The sequence below is a fragment of the Solanum tuberosum genome, unplaced genomic scaffold, assembly GCF_000226075.1.
Source record: "Solanum tuberosum cultivar DM 1-3 516 R44 unplaced genomic scaffold, SolTub_3.0 scf00010, whole genome shotgun sequence".
Classification (NCBI taxonomy): Eukaryota; Viridiplantae; Streptophyta; class Magnoliopsida; order Solanales; family Solanaceae; genus Solanum; species Solanum tuberosum.
The window spans coordinates 1210888-1230678 of NW_006238936.1; the positions used below are offsets into that span (position 1 = coordinate 1210888).

Consider the following 19791-nt stretch of genomic DNA (forward strand, 5'->3'; position numbering starts at 1 on the left):
CAGGGGTTTATCCAGGGAAATGTTCACGAAAAGACAAGTTTACCCTTTTAAAAATGAACTCATTGGTTATCTTCTTTTACATATCAAGGGTAAAATAGACTTTATCAAACAAAACTCTTTTTATTATGATGATGACCAAATGTGTAAGCATAGTAGAGGAACATAGTAGTACTACAGCATCTAGTTAGCAACTTGAGGTTCATGAAAATTCAGATTTATATACAAACATGATGAGATAAAAGGTACATCGAATCGCTAAACTACCTATACAACTTTGAATGAGTAAAAACTTGAGTCAGCAAGATTAAAGAAGTTCATTCTCCTCCCAAAATAGTTGTGTACTTCTGTCTTCTGTTGTTTCCAGTAGAGACTTAATGTCTATTTCAGTACCTAAACTATTGACTTCAAGAGTTACTTGTGGGAACTCTGGTGCAGAATATTGTTGCTGTATAGAATCATAATTCTCTAGTGATGGCACATATACTTCATCATCACTAAATAATATTGCAGAATAGTCTTCAAGATCCTTTGATGATGGCTGTGCTGCAAGCTGTTCTTGCGGTATGAAGCTGTCAGGCATTTCTGGGATTTCACATGATATTATATTCACTGCATTATCAAATAGTAGAAGATTCTGTTGTGAAATGCTGTTAGAAGGATGATTAAATGTGAGATTTTCAGGTTGAACTGAAGAGGATTGAATTAAGGTATTTTCAGTAGGGGTTTCCAAGAATTGTGGTGAAGATTGCTGCTTGTGAATGTAGTCCTCTGATATTGAGGAACATAGACCAGAATACGCGTTATTTGGGATTACAGTACAAGAGGAACTTTTGTGACCAAAGTTGACAGATTTCCCATCTGTGCTTAATCTAAAACCAAGAAACTCCAAACCAGAATTACTTGAGTTTGTGGGCTGGTTTTCATTGCCACTTTGGATGCTGAAAAGCATGTTCTTTCTCTTGTCACCATATACTCTGAAGTTACTACTATGAGCTACTCTTGGCATATATGTTGAATGCTGTCCAATTAGGCCATTATGATCTGCTTGTTGCAGATTTGCAAAATCCAAGAGACTGTTCTGCTGCTGGAAACTTCCCATTTGGCCAGAAGTTGGACAGTTCATGCCGCCAGTTCCTTGCTGGAAGTGAGTCTGAAATGGCTGTTGTATAGAATGAGAATATCCTCGCGTACCGCTGAAATTTAGAGGAGATAGGTATGGTTGAACTTGAAAGCATTTTGCATTAGCATCATTTGTTAGGATTTGGTCATAGATAGAAGCAGCTGAACTTTCTTGCGCTCTTTTAATACACATGCGATATTTCTGCAAATAAGTACATTATTTTTGTTAAATAGCAATTAAAACTTATCCATAATAGTGTATGATGAGAATTTAATATGTCGCGATTTTGAGAATGAAGACATTCAACATCTGTGACATGCATCAAGGGACAAGTGCAAGGTTCTAGCTCTTAATGCAAAGATTTTGCTAGATATGAAATGCATTTTATCATGTGTTTACTAAAACTGGTGATTCTTGTATTAATTTCAGAGATTTCGTGTTGTAATTACGCTATTATGATTCACATTTCCTTATTTTGGATAACCCCTAGAAGAGAAAAAAAAATGCAATGTCCATATGGAGAAAAAGGAAAAGTTAACAGGATAGCATATCTGATGAAAATTTGATAGAAGTGATTGTAAAGAGATTCAAAGTTCTGCAGAAGATTTTTTTAGTAATATAAATGAAAACACACCTGCAAATGACTGGCAACATGTTCTCTAGTCAATCCAGGCTCATTCATAATTTCAACTATTTTCTTAGGAACAGCCTCTGGATATCAATTAAGAAAACCAAAAAAAGTATCATGAATATCAACTACATAATTTAGAACAAACAAACAAAAAAATGAACTCTCAGGGGAAAAAAATAAGAGGAAATGTTTTACTTTCATAGCCTAAGTACTGGATAGCTTGCAAGAAACTTTGATGCATCTTTGGAGTCCATACAACCCTTCGTTTCTTTTCGATGTCTCTATTTTCTTCACTTCTGTCACTGTTAGCTTTTCGCTTACCCTTCAGATCATGCGCCTTTATCGCTACATCAGTATCAGCAGATGTTGTGTTTTCTCTACTTATCTCTGCAGTTACATTCTGAGGCAATCTTGAATCATTCTCTTCTTGATTAACTGCTGCTTTTCTACCTTTCTCCTTCTCTAACACCATTTGCCAAAACTTGTTCATCTCATTTGTATCTGAGAAACTCACAACATATGCTCCAACACTACAATCTTGTACTTGATTTTCACATCTTGTATCATCTGGTGACATAACTGTAGAAAAAAAAATGTGCAACCCCTTTAAAGATTTTAATTGCAAAAAACAAATAAACTCTGAAATCACTTACAAATGGTAGGAAGATTGAGTTTGTTCTTGATGATTTGGAGGATGTCAACCCCATTTGTGTTAAGCCTATGGATGTTTGTAAGAACAAGATTGAAGATACTCTTTCTTTCCCAAACAGCATTTAAAGTATCCATTGTTTTTCCAACATGCAAAACTGATAAAAACAGAAAACAACAGAATTCAAAGTTAATAACTTTATTTTAAAGAAAGATGTAGAAACTTTATACTGTGATATATACCTTGATAAGTTTGGTTGTGAAGCATATCAGAAACAATATTATGACAAGTAAAATCATCAAGAACTAAAAGTATGCAGATATTTTTAGTTCCCATAACAGATGAATTGGCAGGAATGTCCATGTTTTTTTCTTCTAAGGAAGATGTTTAATTTGGAGGTTATGTAACAATAAGGGATATAATCTTGTATTTTGTAAGAGCACGGGAAACACAAATTATTTCCATTAATTGCTTTTATACTATGTTTGTAGGCCCAATGCAAAATTTTCTAAAGTAGTCTGAAAATTACTTAGAAAATAGCTTTATTGGTTTTTCTATATAATCTTATATTAAGAAATAATAAGAGTGTGACTAGCCCTGGATTTTCTTCTCCTTGAGAGTTTCCTATCATAACAACCCCCAACACACACACAAAAGAAGAGTTTCCTATATATATATATATATTTGTTGCGACTATTATATTTTAGGGTAATATACAAAATATGTATATTATTGTGATTGTTATTTTTGGGACGGCTCTAGAAAGATAATTATTCCAATTTAAAAGGAGAGAGTTTGGGAGAGCCTTTTTGTAAGTTTATAAGAGAACAAGGATGGATAAATCTTCAAAAACATGAGTATATTCATTGGTTTTTTTTTTTCTGAGTTCTAATGAAGTGGTGTAGATAATTATGCCTTTTTTTTCCTTTTCTATTTATTCCTCATTCAAGGATTTTAACATTTTACTATGTATGATTATGTGGATTTAACTTCTGCATCCATCAAAACAAATTTAGAAGCATATAAGTAGTTTACTTCAACGAATCAAGCGAAGAGAATTCATATAGTTTCAACCACTAAAAAATATTAGGTTCAATTGTTAAATTCTTCGTTTTCAATAGATTTACACGCATGTTATTTTTAGTCACCATTCAGATTTTATTCCTATATTTTAGAAATTGTGCAAATAGTTATCATAACTGACAAAACATTAGGTTATCGTCTAGTGTCGATAAAATTTCAATAAAATTTTAGACCATGCAGTAATATTTCTCATAAAATTTTCATTAGCTCATAAACTGAACTATGGATTAAACTCTTATAATGTTTGACCTACTTGACTTAGCGGATAGAGTATCGCTTCCATACGGCAAAAGTCATTGGTTCAAATTCAATATCAATAGTAGGTAAAACCCCTGCTTTTGCCAGCATGACCACAAGCACGAACCAGCAGCAAGGAGTCAATCGAATGATCAAACCGGTTGCTTACACCTGTGGTCTTCGACCTTGACACCTTAATATCAAGGACCTCCCCACCCCATTCCACAAAACAAGGCGCTTTTGAATAGGTCGCCCCCATTGCTGCAGAGAACTCATCTATATTTACCTCATTTTATAGGTCAGCTTACATATACCAAATGGGGAAGAAAACAAAACAAAAGAGTTATATGCACATCATTCTAACAATTGCTGCCTAAGAACATCATTCTAATTATTGCTGCCTAAGAGAAAAACTAACCTACATTTATACAAGTGAGCTTGCATTTTACCAAATGGGGTTAAAAAAACAAAAATAAAGATTAATATGCACCATCACTGTGTTAACCAATTTACAGGATTCAAAGGTATTGAATAATCCTACAATATGGCTAATCGAACAAAAGCTTGCGTCTAACTGACTTGGAGTAGTTTCGGATGGGTTCATTATCTCTTTCTCTAGAAGTATCCGCACTAATCTTTGGACATCCAGTTTCACTCTCCTCTAGCTTCTCATGACAAGGGACTTTGGATGATCGATAGAAGCTAGTGATGCTGAGTTGAACACCTTCCGGTGATTCTGAATTCTCAGACTTCATTGGCCTTTTTCTACGTGATCTTGATTCTTTTAGTTCCTGGGATATCACAAATGAGCATTTAGTAAACAAAACTAACATTCTTGTGGAATGGAATTCGGATTGGGGGGTTGAAGCAGGGCAGAGAAAAAGTAAATCAGTCTTTACCTTGTCTCTCAAGAACTGAGACACCTTTTCTGGAAAAGCATTCTGTACAAGCACCATATCTTCTTCCGTTGACAAAAAGCTGCATCCCTCCTTGACATGAATCTGCGGAGAATCAGGTTCATCAAGTAAATCTGTGGACTCACCAGCTATCCCCAGCTCCTGTTCCGTATCAGAGTCTTCAGAAGGTATGAAGATTACATTGCTCATTTCACGTGTTGGTTTCTTCCAATTGATTACGTAAAGTTGATGTCCAAATCTTGTCTTCACCCGCTGAATGGAGTCAAATTCATATTGTCCGCCTAACAATTGATCTTTGGAATTTGAGGCCACGTCTCTCAGATATATGGTGGATAACATAGGAAACATTCTTTGACGTGTATAAGATGGCTCCCAGTGCTGATAATAAGCCAGATAATCAACTATCATATCAATCTTTGGATTTTCCCATGATAAATGATAATCACCATCTGCAAAAAAAAATTCACGAGGGTAAACAAGGTACAGAACTTGTCTTGAATTGATTGTAGACAATATGCAAGAGGGCACTTATATGGGAGTTCAGACTACTACAACAAGATAAACTTATACTAACATGAAATAGAGAAAGTTTTAAGGAATGATTTCCGTTAGAACTGTTGTCACATAGAAGAAACAACAACAGTAAACTTATGAAAAGAAAAGAAAAGTTTAGCCGGAAGCTATTTAGGCCTACCAAGACTCCAAGATTGTAGAGACGCTAATACTATATAGAAAAATATAAGAAAAAAGAAATGAAATTGCTAGAATTGACTGTAGATAATGTACCATTGGACTCCTTAGCATGATATAAATATAGTTATTCAATAGGGAAAAAAAACTTGACATGAAATAACAAAAATCTAGAGTAAGGCAAGACTCCTATTCATACAGCAGATTTACGTCACTATTTGAGCTAGGTTTTTAGGTTTAAGTTAGGCTCGAAATCCCTAATGTTGAGCCACCAAGGTTGGGCCACCCATGTGATAACTTCACACTCTTAATGTCCAGCCCTGGGTGTGCAGGGTGTTAGAATCCGCATCAGTTAAGTGAATGGAATGTAGTCTCCTTAAATGGTCTTGGGAAATATCCTCACTACTTGGGCAAGCTTTCCGGGTTGAATTAGGCACAAGGCCTAATTTGTTAACAAGAGGCTAGAAAAATCATACAAGTCGAGCTGAAAATGAAGACCGGAAATGTAGAAAAGGAGGACTGAGGGTGGTGGGAAATCCATTGGCTCTAGTGAGTAAACAGCAGACAGTGATTAACAAAAAATTTATTGGTCCTCTAGATAAAGCACTGGGTTCAATTTTTTTTTAAAAAAAAATCATAAATTAGATGCCATGCGACTGAGGTAAACATAAATAAATCAAAATAAAAAAAATATTCACATGCAAATTGCACTTGCTTTCTCAAGTCTCTTTCTCTAAATATGCAAACAGCACCACAAACTGGCAGACTATAAATGAACTTCTATCATAATTGCCAGTTCACTCACCATATTGCTGTTGTTTGTTCAAGTACATTTCTGTGATCTCATTGTTTCGGAAATTCTGCTCCGAGGCTATCCTTCTGCAAACTTTAAGCTTCCAATTCTCGTTTCTTTTCTGTTCTTTTTCCTTATTATCCTGTCATATAACATCACAGCCAGCGTTCAGTGAAGGATGAGACCAGAAGGAAAAAGGAATGCCCTGAATAAGAAGCTGCCTGACAGAATAACATATCATTTCAGTAAAAGATCAATGAAGCAGGGTGTTTCAGATGTACCAAATCACATGGGGAGCAATTACACTTGAAGCCCAATGGCTTCTTAATGCAACCCTCATTGGCGGTGGCACTGCAGTACTGACAAGCGAACTTGAGGTGAGCTTTCTTGCTTCCAGGATGTCCACAGATTGAACAATGTGGCACTTTGGTTTTCCGAGGGCTCTCATCTGAACTGGGTATTAAACTACTGCCTAAGTTGACGTCATGCTGAAAATCCTGTAGATCCCCTCCACCTATTTCCCGCAACCTGCATTAATGGGCAGTTAACTGTAATGGGTACTCACGAACCAGTATTCATTGTATTCATAGCAACAACTTAAATTTGAAAATATCATCATTGACTTCCCCATGCCCCATAATCAACCTGCTCACTCAAATCAAGAGAAATACAAACCTATACAAGATCTCATCATCACTAAAAGATTTGACAAAACGAACTGCTGTTTCAATCCCGATCCCTGGTACACCAGTCAAGTTGTGGTCATTTCCCACCAAAAGCGAAATTGATATCAACTGATTCCTCCTCAGCCCTAGACCAGACTCTATATCCGATATGTGATAGCACTCAAATGGTTCCTGCACCAAAAATGAGATGCATCTTTAGGTAAGATTTAATTTAGACTCAATGTACAACACGTGATATCAGTTGAATCGTCTGCATACAAAGTTGCGGGAATTTAATTACCACTAAAAGCACCATACTCTATCAACTTGTTTCACTAGATAAATAAATCTACCGGTCTTTCATACAATACAAAGTTCATGAAAAATCTTATCAAGAGTTATGCTAGCACATCCCTTTCTTGATAGAAAATATTAAAACAGAAAGCAATGGAAGGAAGGTGAAAATTTTAAAAGTACTAAAACTAACTATGAATTGAGAAACTAAAAGAATTACAAAAGCATACCACTAAAAAACCTCTCTTATGACTTATGAAAATTTTAGTGTGTTACTTATGACTTATCATAAATGGTTAATATGACAAATATATTACAAATATTCATATAGAATAACAAAAGAGCCTAAATCACATCATTTTTCTTATAATTGACCTTATAAGATTTTCTTTTTTTTGTAAAAGAAAAACAAATATTTAAAAAAAGTAAAAAGACAACTCTATGATAAGGAAATTTAAAGACATATTATCTCTATTATATTTATTTATGATCACCTATTTAGTTAAGTATCATTTATCTATCCTATTAACACTTTTGATAAGAACAATAGCTCATTTAGTTTCAACTTTTGTTACTAGCATTTGCTCATGTATGAGAATCAATTGTAGGAATGTGCACCATATCCCATAAACAGAAAACATAAACGAAACAAAAAAAGACTTACAAACACAATAAAAGAAGAGCAACCTAACCTTATAAAACAGAACAATGAAATAAGAGCTTATATCATGTCAAATGTTTCGTACCACAGTTATAAACACACTAACGAAAATTTTACATCTTTTATGTGTTCTCTACACATAAAAATAATTGGGAGCATAGTAATAGCATCTAGTTTAACCACTACCCCATGCAAAAGGAGAGTCCAAGTAATAGCATCTAGTTTAACCATGACCTCATGTGAAAGGAGAGTCCAAGCACGCTTACATTGGAGTTGGGTTGCATATTTTTGATAACACAATTGGCTCCGAAGAGAAATGCATCACTGTCAGAAGTAATACAAGCATCAACTAGTCCTTCTCTATTCAACTGTGCACAGAGTGCTTCCGCTTCTCCTTTTGCTTTTAGGACTGGCACTCCAAGGAGTTCAAGCAACTCCTAATGGAACATAATAATTTATACTTTAGCTAAGAACCAGAAACATGTAATATTAGCAGCTACGTAAGAGAGGAAGGTCAAGCTCACTAAACATCTAGAGAAGAACTTCCATCTGTGGTGACTTGTAAAAATAAAGGGAAGTTGGATAAAGTCAACAATAAGAGACTGTACTGCCTGTAGTAACGAGATTGGGACAAAACATCCCCGTATTTTCCATAGGACAAGCTAAACAAATTACAATCTATAAGCTTTACTCCTCTAATACAGGAAGTTAAATATATATACACACATGATCGTGCCTGAACTGACCATATAGCAAGCTAAAGTATGGAGTCCTATTACGAAACAACCCTCAGTTTCCTTCACTCTTCGTATAATATTATTCATTCCATCTGAAAAGATTGACTTGATAACCTTTTGCATCTCGTGGAGAACAGTCGAAGCAACATGAAAGACACTAAAATTTGCATCATTTCACCCCATGTGGGATCAGTGAAAAACTGAGATATTAGGGCACGTTACAATTCTATATAAGCATGTGATGGTCTTACTTACTCTTCAAAATAAAGTATGTGAATAGCTCCTTTACCAAAATAGCTTTCTAGTCCTACTACCCAATAACATGGCGGTAAGTTATCCAACAAATTACCAAAGCCTCAATACTTGCTACAACATCAAAACGTGTTCATGACAACGACTTTTACATATTAAAGAACCCTAAGCCAGTGTCATACTGAACTGCAAAGGAGAAATCTTGAGATCAAAAAGAAACACAAAGATACATGTTGATTAGAGAGTCAAAACAAAAAGTGACAGTATACAAACTTACAACACATTCTTTTTCGCATTTCTGAAATGCCTTATTCCTTTCAATTGAAATGCCTTCCTCAGCCACTGGCAAACTTGATAAATCAATTCCTGATGCCCGAAAAAATCGTGCAATCCTTGCCTGAGACTTAAGCGGTGATGCAGTACCATCCGTGACAAAAACAGGAAATGCCCCAAACTACAAAATCATCAAACAACACTTCCCTCAATACTAAAGTTTTCCAAGCAGCACCTATCTGTTCCCATTGAGAAACCAATGCAGAAAAACAAAGTCTTTACAATGATAGTTTTTTCTTATGTTCAAAAGGTCTTTAATTAACTCTAGTCTCCACTTATCCTAATTTCAAAGCATATCCGGTCCTAAACTTGACTGGCGTAAAAATCGTCTAACTAAAGAAAATCAATACAGAATGTTGAAAAGAGCCGAATGGGTACAAATCATTCAAATAGTTGAGTTCCACTAGTATGGAATTGAGACATAATTGATTAACGATGATCAAAGAAGCCATGAATACATTTGTTAAGCAAGCTCTAGAATAACCCCCACCACCACCACAAAAAAAAAACAAGGAAACCCGCCAAGTTTTCTCTTTTTTCTATTAAAAAATATAAAATAGAAGAACACAAAACCCACCAAAAAAAAATCCTTCAGAAACAAGAAAAAGAATTCAAATTCTTAGGTGGGTGTCTGCAACTATATCGTACCTTAGAGAAGAGGTTGATGGTACGGAAAAAAGTGAGTCTGATATGAGGATTTCGAATTTGGCCTTTGAGTGCAGTTTCTTGCTGAACGATCCAATATGACAAGTCCACAGCTACGCGTTTGTTTCTCAAGAAATCAAATCCTTCTGCTCGAGCGTAGGGTTTCAGCAAATCCCAGAAATTTCCGCCAACCCCCATTTCATCCTCATCAATTTACTCTCACAAAACGAGAGTTACAACTTGAAACAGTGGAAGAAGAAGGGGAATTTTAGCCGTTGTGAAATTGGTTGGACTGTTATAAGAAGAAAAATCTTGGGCTCTTTTCTCATAACAAGCCCAATGATGAGCAATTTCTTGGTCAGCCCATGAACTGGTAGTAGTAATTTTTTTGGAAATTTCGTGTTGCATATAAACTTGGGCCACTAATTGGCATTTAAAAGCCCAAGTATTTTAAATTGGCACCCGGTAGCCCAATACACGTTTTATAACTTGGGTCAAACCCTTTTTGCTCTCTTGGTGACTCAGACACACAATCTTCTACTTGGAAATGAGGGGGACTTACCATCCAAGCAACTCACTTTCATCTCCATTAAAACAATCTTCGAGTTGGAAGTGAGGGGTACTTACCATCCGAGCAACTCTCTCTCGTCTCTATTAAAACAACTTGAGTGTTTCATTTTCTCTGTCTTTTAAGTTTGTATTGAAACAGTCTATTTGCTCTAAATTCTATTTGTGAGAGCTCATTAGGTATATTGTTGTTGTTATTTAAAGTTTGTATCAAATTACTTTCCCCAAACATCTTTAATCTTCTCATCAAATCTCTCTATTATTATATCTAAAAAATTTGGTTGAAAATTATCATCCTAATTTCATGTTTGAAAGATGTCTAAAAACAACATATTAATTTTCAACTCATTAAGAAGAAAAATCAAGAGAGAGAAAGAGAAAAAAAAAGGATAAAAATGCATATTTTTAACTTTCTTTTTTTATCTCTCTTTGTTTTGTTGATGTTGGATTCCACGGATGTAAGTGTGTGTGAGGATTGATTAGAAACACATGGACGGTGAAATATATAAAATCTGAGGAAGATTTTAGGAGATTTGGAGTAAAACATCACCCCTAAAAATGCAATTATAGCGTCATAGATCACGTATATTAGCATCTCAAAAGCACAATGTTCATTGTCGTTAATGTAAATATATTATGTATATCATGTTATATATTGTATATATCATACATAATTTTCATGGATATTCCCGGAAAACAAGAGATAAATGGATATACATTGATATTGGGAAGGATATATTATATATACCTAGCATTATATATGGTCATCTCGCCACATCGGTGAAAACCAATTATATACCGTTAGTTCTTTGATGGAAAGTGTTTTACTTTCATAATGAGATTTGTTGACTTATATTCAAATTAATTAAGTATTCAAATAAATATTAAATATCGAATAAGAGTTTTTTCTTTTAAAAAAAATCCAGTTTATTATATGGAAGCAAATAGGCCACCGGGCTATATAGACAAGTCCAATTTTGACCAATAAATTAAGCATGTTTGTTCTTTTGTGTATAGGGGGATTCATGAATACAACCTTGTTATATGTCTTATCATGAGACGGATATACAAAACCAATTTCAAGTATTCATCATTTCAAATTGGTTGTCCGCATAACTCACTTAAACACCTCAACTAGGGCTTGTATGTATTGAACACCTTGACTATTCTGAATTTGAACCATTTAGACACTTTGTGCTCATGTGGCACAAAAAGTGTAACCCACACCTTGTTAGGCGCGTGAACCATTTAATCAACACTTTTTTATTTTTTCCTTTTTGTTTCTCATTTATTTTTTTTTTAAATAACAATCTTTCTTTCTTCTTTCTCTTTCAAAATTGCAGACCTTCTGCCACCAATTATTCATAGCAACAAAATCTATCACCTTACATTTATTTTTTTATAAATTTACTTCTTCTAAGCTTATGCTTAAATTTAATTTAAAAAAAATGGAGTCAACTACCCTCATTTCCTTTGTTAGAAAAAATGAAAAACATAATCTAAATTTTTTTGTCGGAAAAAATGGAGATCACCATTCCGGAAAATATGGAGGCCACACACTGCCTTCGATCCACACTCCTTCTTTCTTTGTAACGAAACATAAACAAAAAGTAAATTTGAAATCAAAACAAAACGAGAATAAACAAATTTTATTTTTTAGAAAAAAAATACTATTAATTTTGAAATAGGAACATAAAAGAAAACGTTTAGAGAAAAAAGAAGAAAATAAATTCATACTTAGTTATGTTAAAATCTCCATTTAGAAAAATAACAATGATGGACAAGAGGTGATTTTAGTGAGAGAAGAAAAGGAAAAGTTTGAGGTGGTGTCGGGTGCAGGGTGGGGATTTTTCATTTTTTTTAGTTGAAATTCTTTTCTTTTTAGTTTTAGATTTTATTTTATTTTCAAAATTCATTTATACAATTATTTTAAATTTAAATGCCACATGTCTTTATTTGATTTGTTATTTTGTCACATTACACGCATTTCCTCTTTTGACTAGGTCTTAGAAAAATGTTTGATAGGTATTTATTTTTTAAGGTTTGAGTGTCTAATAGAAAAAGGGACATGTTAAGATGTCTAAGTGAATTTTGCGGTTTAAGAGTATGTAGATGACTTAAGCCTTTCAAATTTGTTGGTATATGGACCATTATTATAATTCAGCTACAACCTCATAAACACATGCATCCAAAAAAAGAAAAGAAAAAAAAAGGAGGTTGAAAATATATATTACTATTGAATACAAGATTACAAGTATAGGATCAAACAAGAAAAAGTAAAACACCTTTCAATTGTTAGCTTATATTATTAGTCTCAAGAAAAAAAAACATTGTTTAGTTTGGTTCATGTTTTTTCTTTTATGTGTAATTAATACATTTTATGCATAATAGAATATTGAACAAGAATGAGGCTACTAATAGTAAATGGAATAAAATAAACAAAATGATCTTCATATAATAAGTAATATATATTTACCAATTTCTTTGTACGATAAATCAATTCTAATATGAAATAACCTCTACACTATTAATCCTTACATAATGAAAATATTTTCCTCAATAGCAAGCACACTCATAGTTTTTAGTAGTACGCAGTTGTAGAGAGAATAGAAAAATCAACAGCGTAGGGGGTAAGGTAAAAACTGCAACATTGGATACCTTAATTAATTGATGCAGAGAACTAGGTACCAAAATACTAGTAAATAGATTTGCAAGTTAGTAAAATCTTCATTTCTTGTAGTTGTAGGAGTAAAAGGAGACAAGTTTGATGCCAAAATCAATATTTTCCACCTCCAATTTATTTTGCAAATTAATAATATATTGGAGTAGTACACAATTGTTTGAGTCCATGCGTGCTCTTCTTTTTTTTACTATTTTTGCATCCAACACCAAGGCAAGGCTCTCCATGCTTCTTCACATTTTCTCAACTAGTAGTATCCACTAGTTATGTTTTTTTTTTATTTCTTTTAATTAATTTTGTGCTAAACGACAAAATATACATCATGCATAAAAGTTAACAAAGTCAAACAAGTCACCTTTGTTTTGTAGTGGCACATTTTTCACAACTTAAAACTAATTATAAGTAATTAATTAATACTTAGTAGTAAATTAATTAATGTATGAGCGAATAGAATCCTCCATTCATTATGCAAGATTTGTTAATAACATGTCAAGCAATGTCATGTACTAACTTAACAAGCCGAAAACATAATTTTAGACAAATTAAAGGTTCTCTACAATGATTAAACTCCTTATGTTTATATAGTACAATATTCAAATGATTTCAATTTATGCATAGAAATTGTGCAATGTATGTTCGCATTACCCAATTATGAACCTACCTAAAGATTTCATAAGTGTATTACAAACTGATTTTATTTAAAAATATTGAGCGATTATTCTTTTTCTCCAAAATGTATCCTTCTAAATTCTAATCATTGTTAAGTAATTACTGAGACGTTAAAGTGAAATTGAATGTTCAAAGTCATTTTAGATACATTTAGATAGCTCTATATATAAATAATAATTTAAACAAACATGTATTCATAAAGTTAATTAAATATTTTTCTCAAAAAGTGTGGGTATAAAACTTTTAATTAGGCAATACATCAGGAAATTAAACAACTTGAATTCTCTATTTTACTCTTTACACATATCAGGTTTTAAATTATATTCAATTCTGATTCATCATGTCATTAAAGGATGTGATACAGTGGATAGGTTGCTCCATCTCCCTTAATCAAAAAATTTAGGTATGGAAAAATACTAGATAGGAAATATTTGGGCCTTAATCGACACGAATCCAAAATAATCAAACGCCAGTTAATCCAAAATAATCAAACTCCAATAGAGATATCCATCATTGTTGCTAGATACTAGAACTGCATTCGTTCTCCATTTTGAAGAAAGGTATATACATTTAATTAATGATTTGATACTCCCTAGTATTAATTATTAAAGATTTGATATATATATATATATATATATAGTGCAAGGCACGTAGGTAGAAGTTGCGGTGGTTATGTGCATGTGACGGAAAGGTAGCAGACAAATCCAGCCCCGCAGAAATGGCCGGTAATAATTAACAAAAAATGTCAGTCAAATCGCGGCTTCTTTTGGCTCTTCTCCGACATACCTCAACAACCATTATAGTATACACATTATATCTGTCTTCCTAAATTTTTACTAAGTTAAGAAGTATCCATGCTTCTACCTCTGCTTTGTCTTCTTTCTCTTCGTCCATTGCATCGGTTCCCTCACCTCTTTTTTTTTGGTTTTTTGTTTTATGCTAATGATATATTGAGTATTAATTGAAGTTTACGATCTTGATTTTTTTTTACTCCTACCATTATCCGTGTTTGAACATTAATTAAGTTTCTGGTCAGTGGTGCATAAATCTTAGGAGCTAATTATTAGAGTTTGTAATATTACGTATCTTTATCAGATTTTGGTGTTTTCAGAGTTCAGATGCATTCACGAAAATGTTTCTCACTTGGATACATGTGGTCAAATTTAAATGTAATTTATTCTAGATACAATGTAGTAAATCTCGCTCGCCTCCCTCTAATCTGGCTCGCCGCTTTTTCATGTGTCTGATATCCTAGATACATGCAAATCACTCCAAATACATACAGATATATGTATCTAGTGTGATTCACATGTATCTGAGATACATACGAATTCCGCTTCCCTCTCTCCTTATTTTTGTGTATCTGATAGCAAAAATATATGTATCTAAGTGTAAGATACGTAGAAAACTCTTAATTAGTAATAATATACATAATATTTTGAAAGTATACTAGATAGTAATAGTATATATGATAGTCACGAAGTATATCTTATTACGTAGTCTTTTTCTATTTTTAACCATTTCATTGTACCTTTTTAATGATTAAAGAAGTAAAATATTTCTACCAAGGAGAGTCTAACCGGCCAAAAGTGATTAACCACAAGATTTATAGTATTTTGACATATTATACATGTATAAATTCAAAAATCTCCCTTATTCTCTTAAATTATGTATTTAACTAATCTAATTAAAGCACATAAAAATAAAATGACATAGTAGTACAACAACAACATATTTAGTGAAATTTCATAAGTAAAGTCTGAAAAAGATGAAATTCACATAAACTTTACCATTACCACATGTAGACAAAGAGATTATTTCCAAAAAATAATAGTATATTTATACATTACCCATTAAATTTTAAATACTCTAAATTATCCCTAACAAAATTTCTTGACCTTATCACTTGCTCTAGAGACCTCTTTATCTTTTTTTCTCTCTCTCCTCTAATTATTATATATATCGACATATAACTTCACTCTTCCCTTCAACTCAACCCCACCAAAAACAAAAGAAAGAAAGAAAGAGAGAGAGAGAGAGAGCAACAATACTCTTTTTGACATATAGGTTTTAGCCATGGCTTCTTCATCTCCTAGTCCACTTGCAAGATTATCACTTGAGCGTAGACCCAAATTACTTAAAGAATTTCTTCTTCAAGACGATCCATATTCATCTAATGATTTTGGATCATACCCTAAAACATGCATTCATGGTTCAAGAATTATTAGGTCAAACAAAGGCTCATCTCATCAATTACTTAGAAGTCGATCATCTAGAGCCGCAACTGCTACAATCTCCGCTATTAACAAGGTCATCAACATTGTTAAGTTCTTACCTTTTACCTCTGTGAAATCTCCTTCCATTTTCCCTAGAAGCATTTCAAGAAAACTATCAAGGAGGAATAACTACAAAAAAAGTCAAAAACATAACGTTGACCAAGATGTCTCAGTTAAAGTCAAAGTCAAAGACATCTTACGATGGAAATCATTTAGAGACTTAGAAGAGAAATCTACGCCGTTAGATTCTTCTTATTCACCGTATAGGTGCGGTACAATCACGACCACGACCACGAGCAGCAAGAGAACAAGTTGGTGCGATAGCGATTTTACTGCGGAGGATTTACCGTCATGGTGGGGTGAAAATGGTGAATTTTTGGGTAGAAAGAATAGTGTCGGTGGATATTGCATGGAAACCACAAAATCAATTATTAATAAGGTGATTTTTTTATTACTTGCATGAAACTTTGGATACCTATATAAAATATCTATATTTAATAATCTCTATTTTGTCGTATTTTGGCATAGTTTTGTCTAGAGGCTGTCATGGTCCCAATAATATACTTTGACTACACTTGAATTAATTATTACTTTAATACAATTAGGTTAACATTATCATAACAAATATAGTAAAAAAAAATTCCAAATATTAAAAGATCTTAACGATGGTATTTTTTTTAATTAAACAGGAAGAGTTGTGTTTTGATGAGAATGAGCAATATAGCCCAGTTTCAATTCTTGAATCTCCATTTCAAGAAGATGATGATGAAGGAATTATGGCCTTCTCTTTCCAGAGTAAGTTTTAATCTCTAATTACCTTAATTTTACTTCTAATTACCTTTATTTTGATATTATGGTATAGAAATTAAATGGGGAAAAGTTACTATATATCATACTTCCTCTATTCCATATTAACTGAATTTGTGAGTTGATACACACATAATAAGAAAAATATTTGATGACATAATTTAAATCATATTTTTCATTATTAATCCTTTGTAAAATCATAAATATAACTTTGTAAGTAGTGTAATTTATTTCCTAGAAAATATAAAACTTCAATAAATGAAAAGGCAAATTAAATTTTTTTCAAATATTTATACTTTGAACAATTCAATTATTTAAACACTGAAAAAAGCCTAAAAAATTTACTTCATATGGAATTACAATTAGTCTATGAGTAATAAATACAGCGTATGTTTACTTTGTAGAAGTTTTCTTTTATTAAAAATGCTAAAAATTATATATAAGATATAACCGACAATAAAAGGTAACTTTTTGTAACAAATCCTAATAAAGGTATATATGTAATTCGAAAAAATAAAGTACTAATTTGTCATAACTAATTTTGTGTAGGAATATAACTTTGCTTTATGTTTATATTTAAATATCACATGAATTGTAACTAACAATTTTTTTTCCTCATTAAATTACAGAAAGAAAAAGCATGCTTATGCAAAGAATTCAACAATTTGAGAGTCTTGCTGAAGAAAACATCAACTCTAAAGGAGTAGAAGAACTAAAAGAAGATGAAGAAATTCAAGAAAAGGCAAAGCAATTGTTGATCAATTGTGAAGTAAACTATATGGATGATGATCAACTTCTCTTTGATTTCTTTTGGAATGAATTGATTACAAGTGGAAAACATCAAAACAATGTTAATATTGATGAAAAGCTATTGAGAGAGGCAAAATCTTGGATCAATGATGATTACAATGAGGAATTTGAATGGGAAATTGAGGATAAAAGAGATGCCTATATAAAAGACATGGAAAAAGTAGCAAATTGGAACAAGTTTGAAGAGGAAAAACAAGACTTTATCTTGGATTTGGAGTTTGAAGTGTTTAATGATTTGGTCAATGAAGTCTTGGAAGATGTTTTTTCTCATAATTAGAACATTGAATTTCATGTATCGTATAATTAACATGTGTAGAACATGTTATAATTAATACATATAAGTAAATTATAGATCGATTAGATATTAGGATACGTTTTTTTGTGACTTAATTATGTATAGTTCTAGTTATAAAGCCACGGATTTTTTAAAATTCGTAGACAAATTATGTTTCCCTTTCAATTAACGAAAGAGGAGGAAGTATATCAATAGAGCTTTTCAATTTTATTTTTATTTTTGTTGCTTTTGTACATAGTACACACTAAATTCAAGTGTTTCTTTGTTTCTATGATTTCTTGTTGTGACTTTTGGCCCCGTTAAAGCATCAAGGTCAGAAATTTATCAATTCTTTTACCTCTATCTTCTGAGCACGATCATTTTTTTTCCAGAGTAGAAGGTAAAGAAAAATATCTAAAAATTAAAATAATGATTTTTTTGAGTTTTATACCTGAACTAATAGATGTTTAAGTTTTTTTCTAATCTGAGCTATCAGCTTTGTTCCCTTTTTATATCCCAGATATCATCATTGTTGATAAGTTGATTATAATTCAAAATTGTTAGTATTATTTTAAAAGATTGAGTGTATCATGAGGAATTTATATCTCGAATTTGAGGGATTTAGGTGCAGATTTGAGGTAGATTTTTATATGGATTTTTATATGTCCGGAGTCACTATATCAACAATCAACTTTTATTCATGAGTTCAGAAATATACTTGTATTCATATATCCAGAAATCATGACTAGCAATGGTTATGAGTGTATCCAACGAAATTGTATCATGTGTCGACACAACTAGATTGAAGGAACAAGTAGAACATGTACAACTCCAAAATAGTATCTATGAACCGTTATTAGACAAACTATAACGATAATTGATAATTATGCTTTATAACTATAAGGTGAAATGGTCTGATGGACCCTTGTACTTGTATGCATTTGTATTCTGGACCCTTCTACTTAACTATTTGTCAATTGAACCCTTAAATTCAATGTAACTTAGCATTTTAAACCCCCTTGGCTCTGCGTGTACTTCAAACTCTCAACAAAAATGACACATCATCATCCACGTCAGATTTAAAATTACACATCATTTATTATTTATTTTTTTTAAAAAATCAATTGTGTTTTATTTAATAAAAAGTAAAACAATAAAATTTAAATTTATTCCTTAAGCTAAAAAAGAAACCCAACATATTTCCAAAATAGATTAGGCAATAAGCTCTTCAACTTCTTCTGAACTTTGACAATGGTGGCGCTTCTATGGAGGAGATCAAGCTGTTGGTGCATTTCTTCCTCGGAGGGTGAGTCCCCATTCCCATCTTAGAACATACAAAATCTACTATTTTCCTTTCCTACTCCTTCAACCATCACATAACTACTAACCTAAATCGCCGCCGCCGCAGATCTAGTCGAAAGTCTCTTCGCTGTCGTAACTAAATCCTCCAACCCTCACCCGCCTCATTCTCCACTGACTAGCACCGTCTCTCTCACTCTACTGCGAACTAGTTTTCTCCGACGAGCACCACTAACATCGACCTCTCCCACTAGCGGTGATTCAATGGACTCAAGGAGGTTTCAATGCCAAGATCTTTTAAAGATAATGACAATAGTATGAAAAGAAAAGAAAAAAGAGTTGAGGCATGTAGATGGCTGCAAATGAAGGTGGAGTGTGCTGTAGAAGATGGAGACTTTTTAATTAATTTTTTAATTTTTGTATTATTTTATTCTTTTATTAATATTTTTAAAACTGAAATATAGTACTCACTCGCCTTAAGAAGCGTGAAGTCACACACTTTCGCCAACTCAGCCATCTTAAAGACACGTAAGCATGGTCAATGGTCAGAGGGGTTCGATAAATTGTGTTTTATTGAGTTTAAGGGTCTAAATGACAAATGGATAAGTAGAAGGGTTCAGAATACAAACTGATACAAGTACAAGGGTCTACCAGACCATTTCGCCTAACTATAATTGATAATTATGCTCTAAACTACAGCTA

General features: G+C 32.7%; 3 protein-coding genes across 3 annotated transcripts; 1 reads left to right on the forward strand and 2 right to left on the reverse strand.

Annotated features, from left to right (window-relative positions):
- Window positions 1–304: 304 nt before the first annotated feature.
- On the reverse strand, window positions 305–3979 carry LOC107062195 (two-component response regulator ARR14-like). Its single transcript, XM_015312558.1, has 5 exons — window positions 3814–3979; window positions 2405–2557; window positions 1947–2330; window positions 1755–1831; window positions 305–1321 (listed from the first exon to the last, which is right to left on the reverse strand). The coding sequence occupies exons 1-5, from the start codon at window positions 3977–3979 to the stop codon at window positions 305–307; spliced, it is 1797 nt and encodes a 598-aa protein (XP_015168044.1).
- Window positions 3979–9973, reverse strand: LOC102595702 (flap endonuclease GEN-like 1). The gene is made up of 8 exons (XM_006339422.2): window positions 9711–9973; window positions 9007–9183; window positions 8007–8177; window positions 6796–6977; window positions 6402–6648; window positions 6133–6262; window positions 4620–5086; window positions 3979–4511 (listed from the first exon to the last, which is right to left on the reverse strand). The coding sequence occupies exons 1-8, from the start codon at window positions 9903–9905 to the stop codon at window positions 4269–4271; spliced, it is 1812 nt and encodes a 603-aa protein (XP_006339484.1). The 5' UTR covers window positions 9906–9973; the 3' UTR covers window positions 3979–4268.
- Window positions 9974–15589: 5616 nt separating this feature from the next.
- LOC102596041 (uncharacterized) lies at window positions 15590–18027 on the forward strand. Its single transcript, XM_006339423.2, has 3 exons — window positions 15590–16338; window positions 16589–16694; window positions 17336–18027. Exons 1-3 carry the CDS (start codon window positions 15700–15702, stop codon window positions 17791–17793), a joined length of 1203 nt encoding a protein of 400 aa, XP_006339485.1. The 5' UTR covers window positions 15590–15699; the 3' UTR covers window positions 17794–18027.
- Window positions 18028–19791: the final 1764 nt, after the last annotated feature.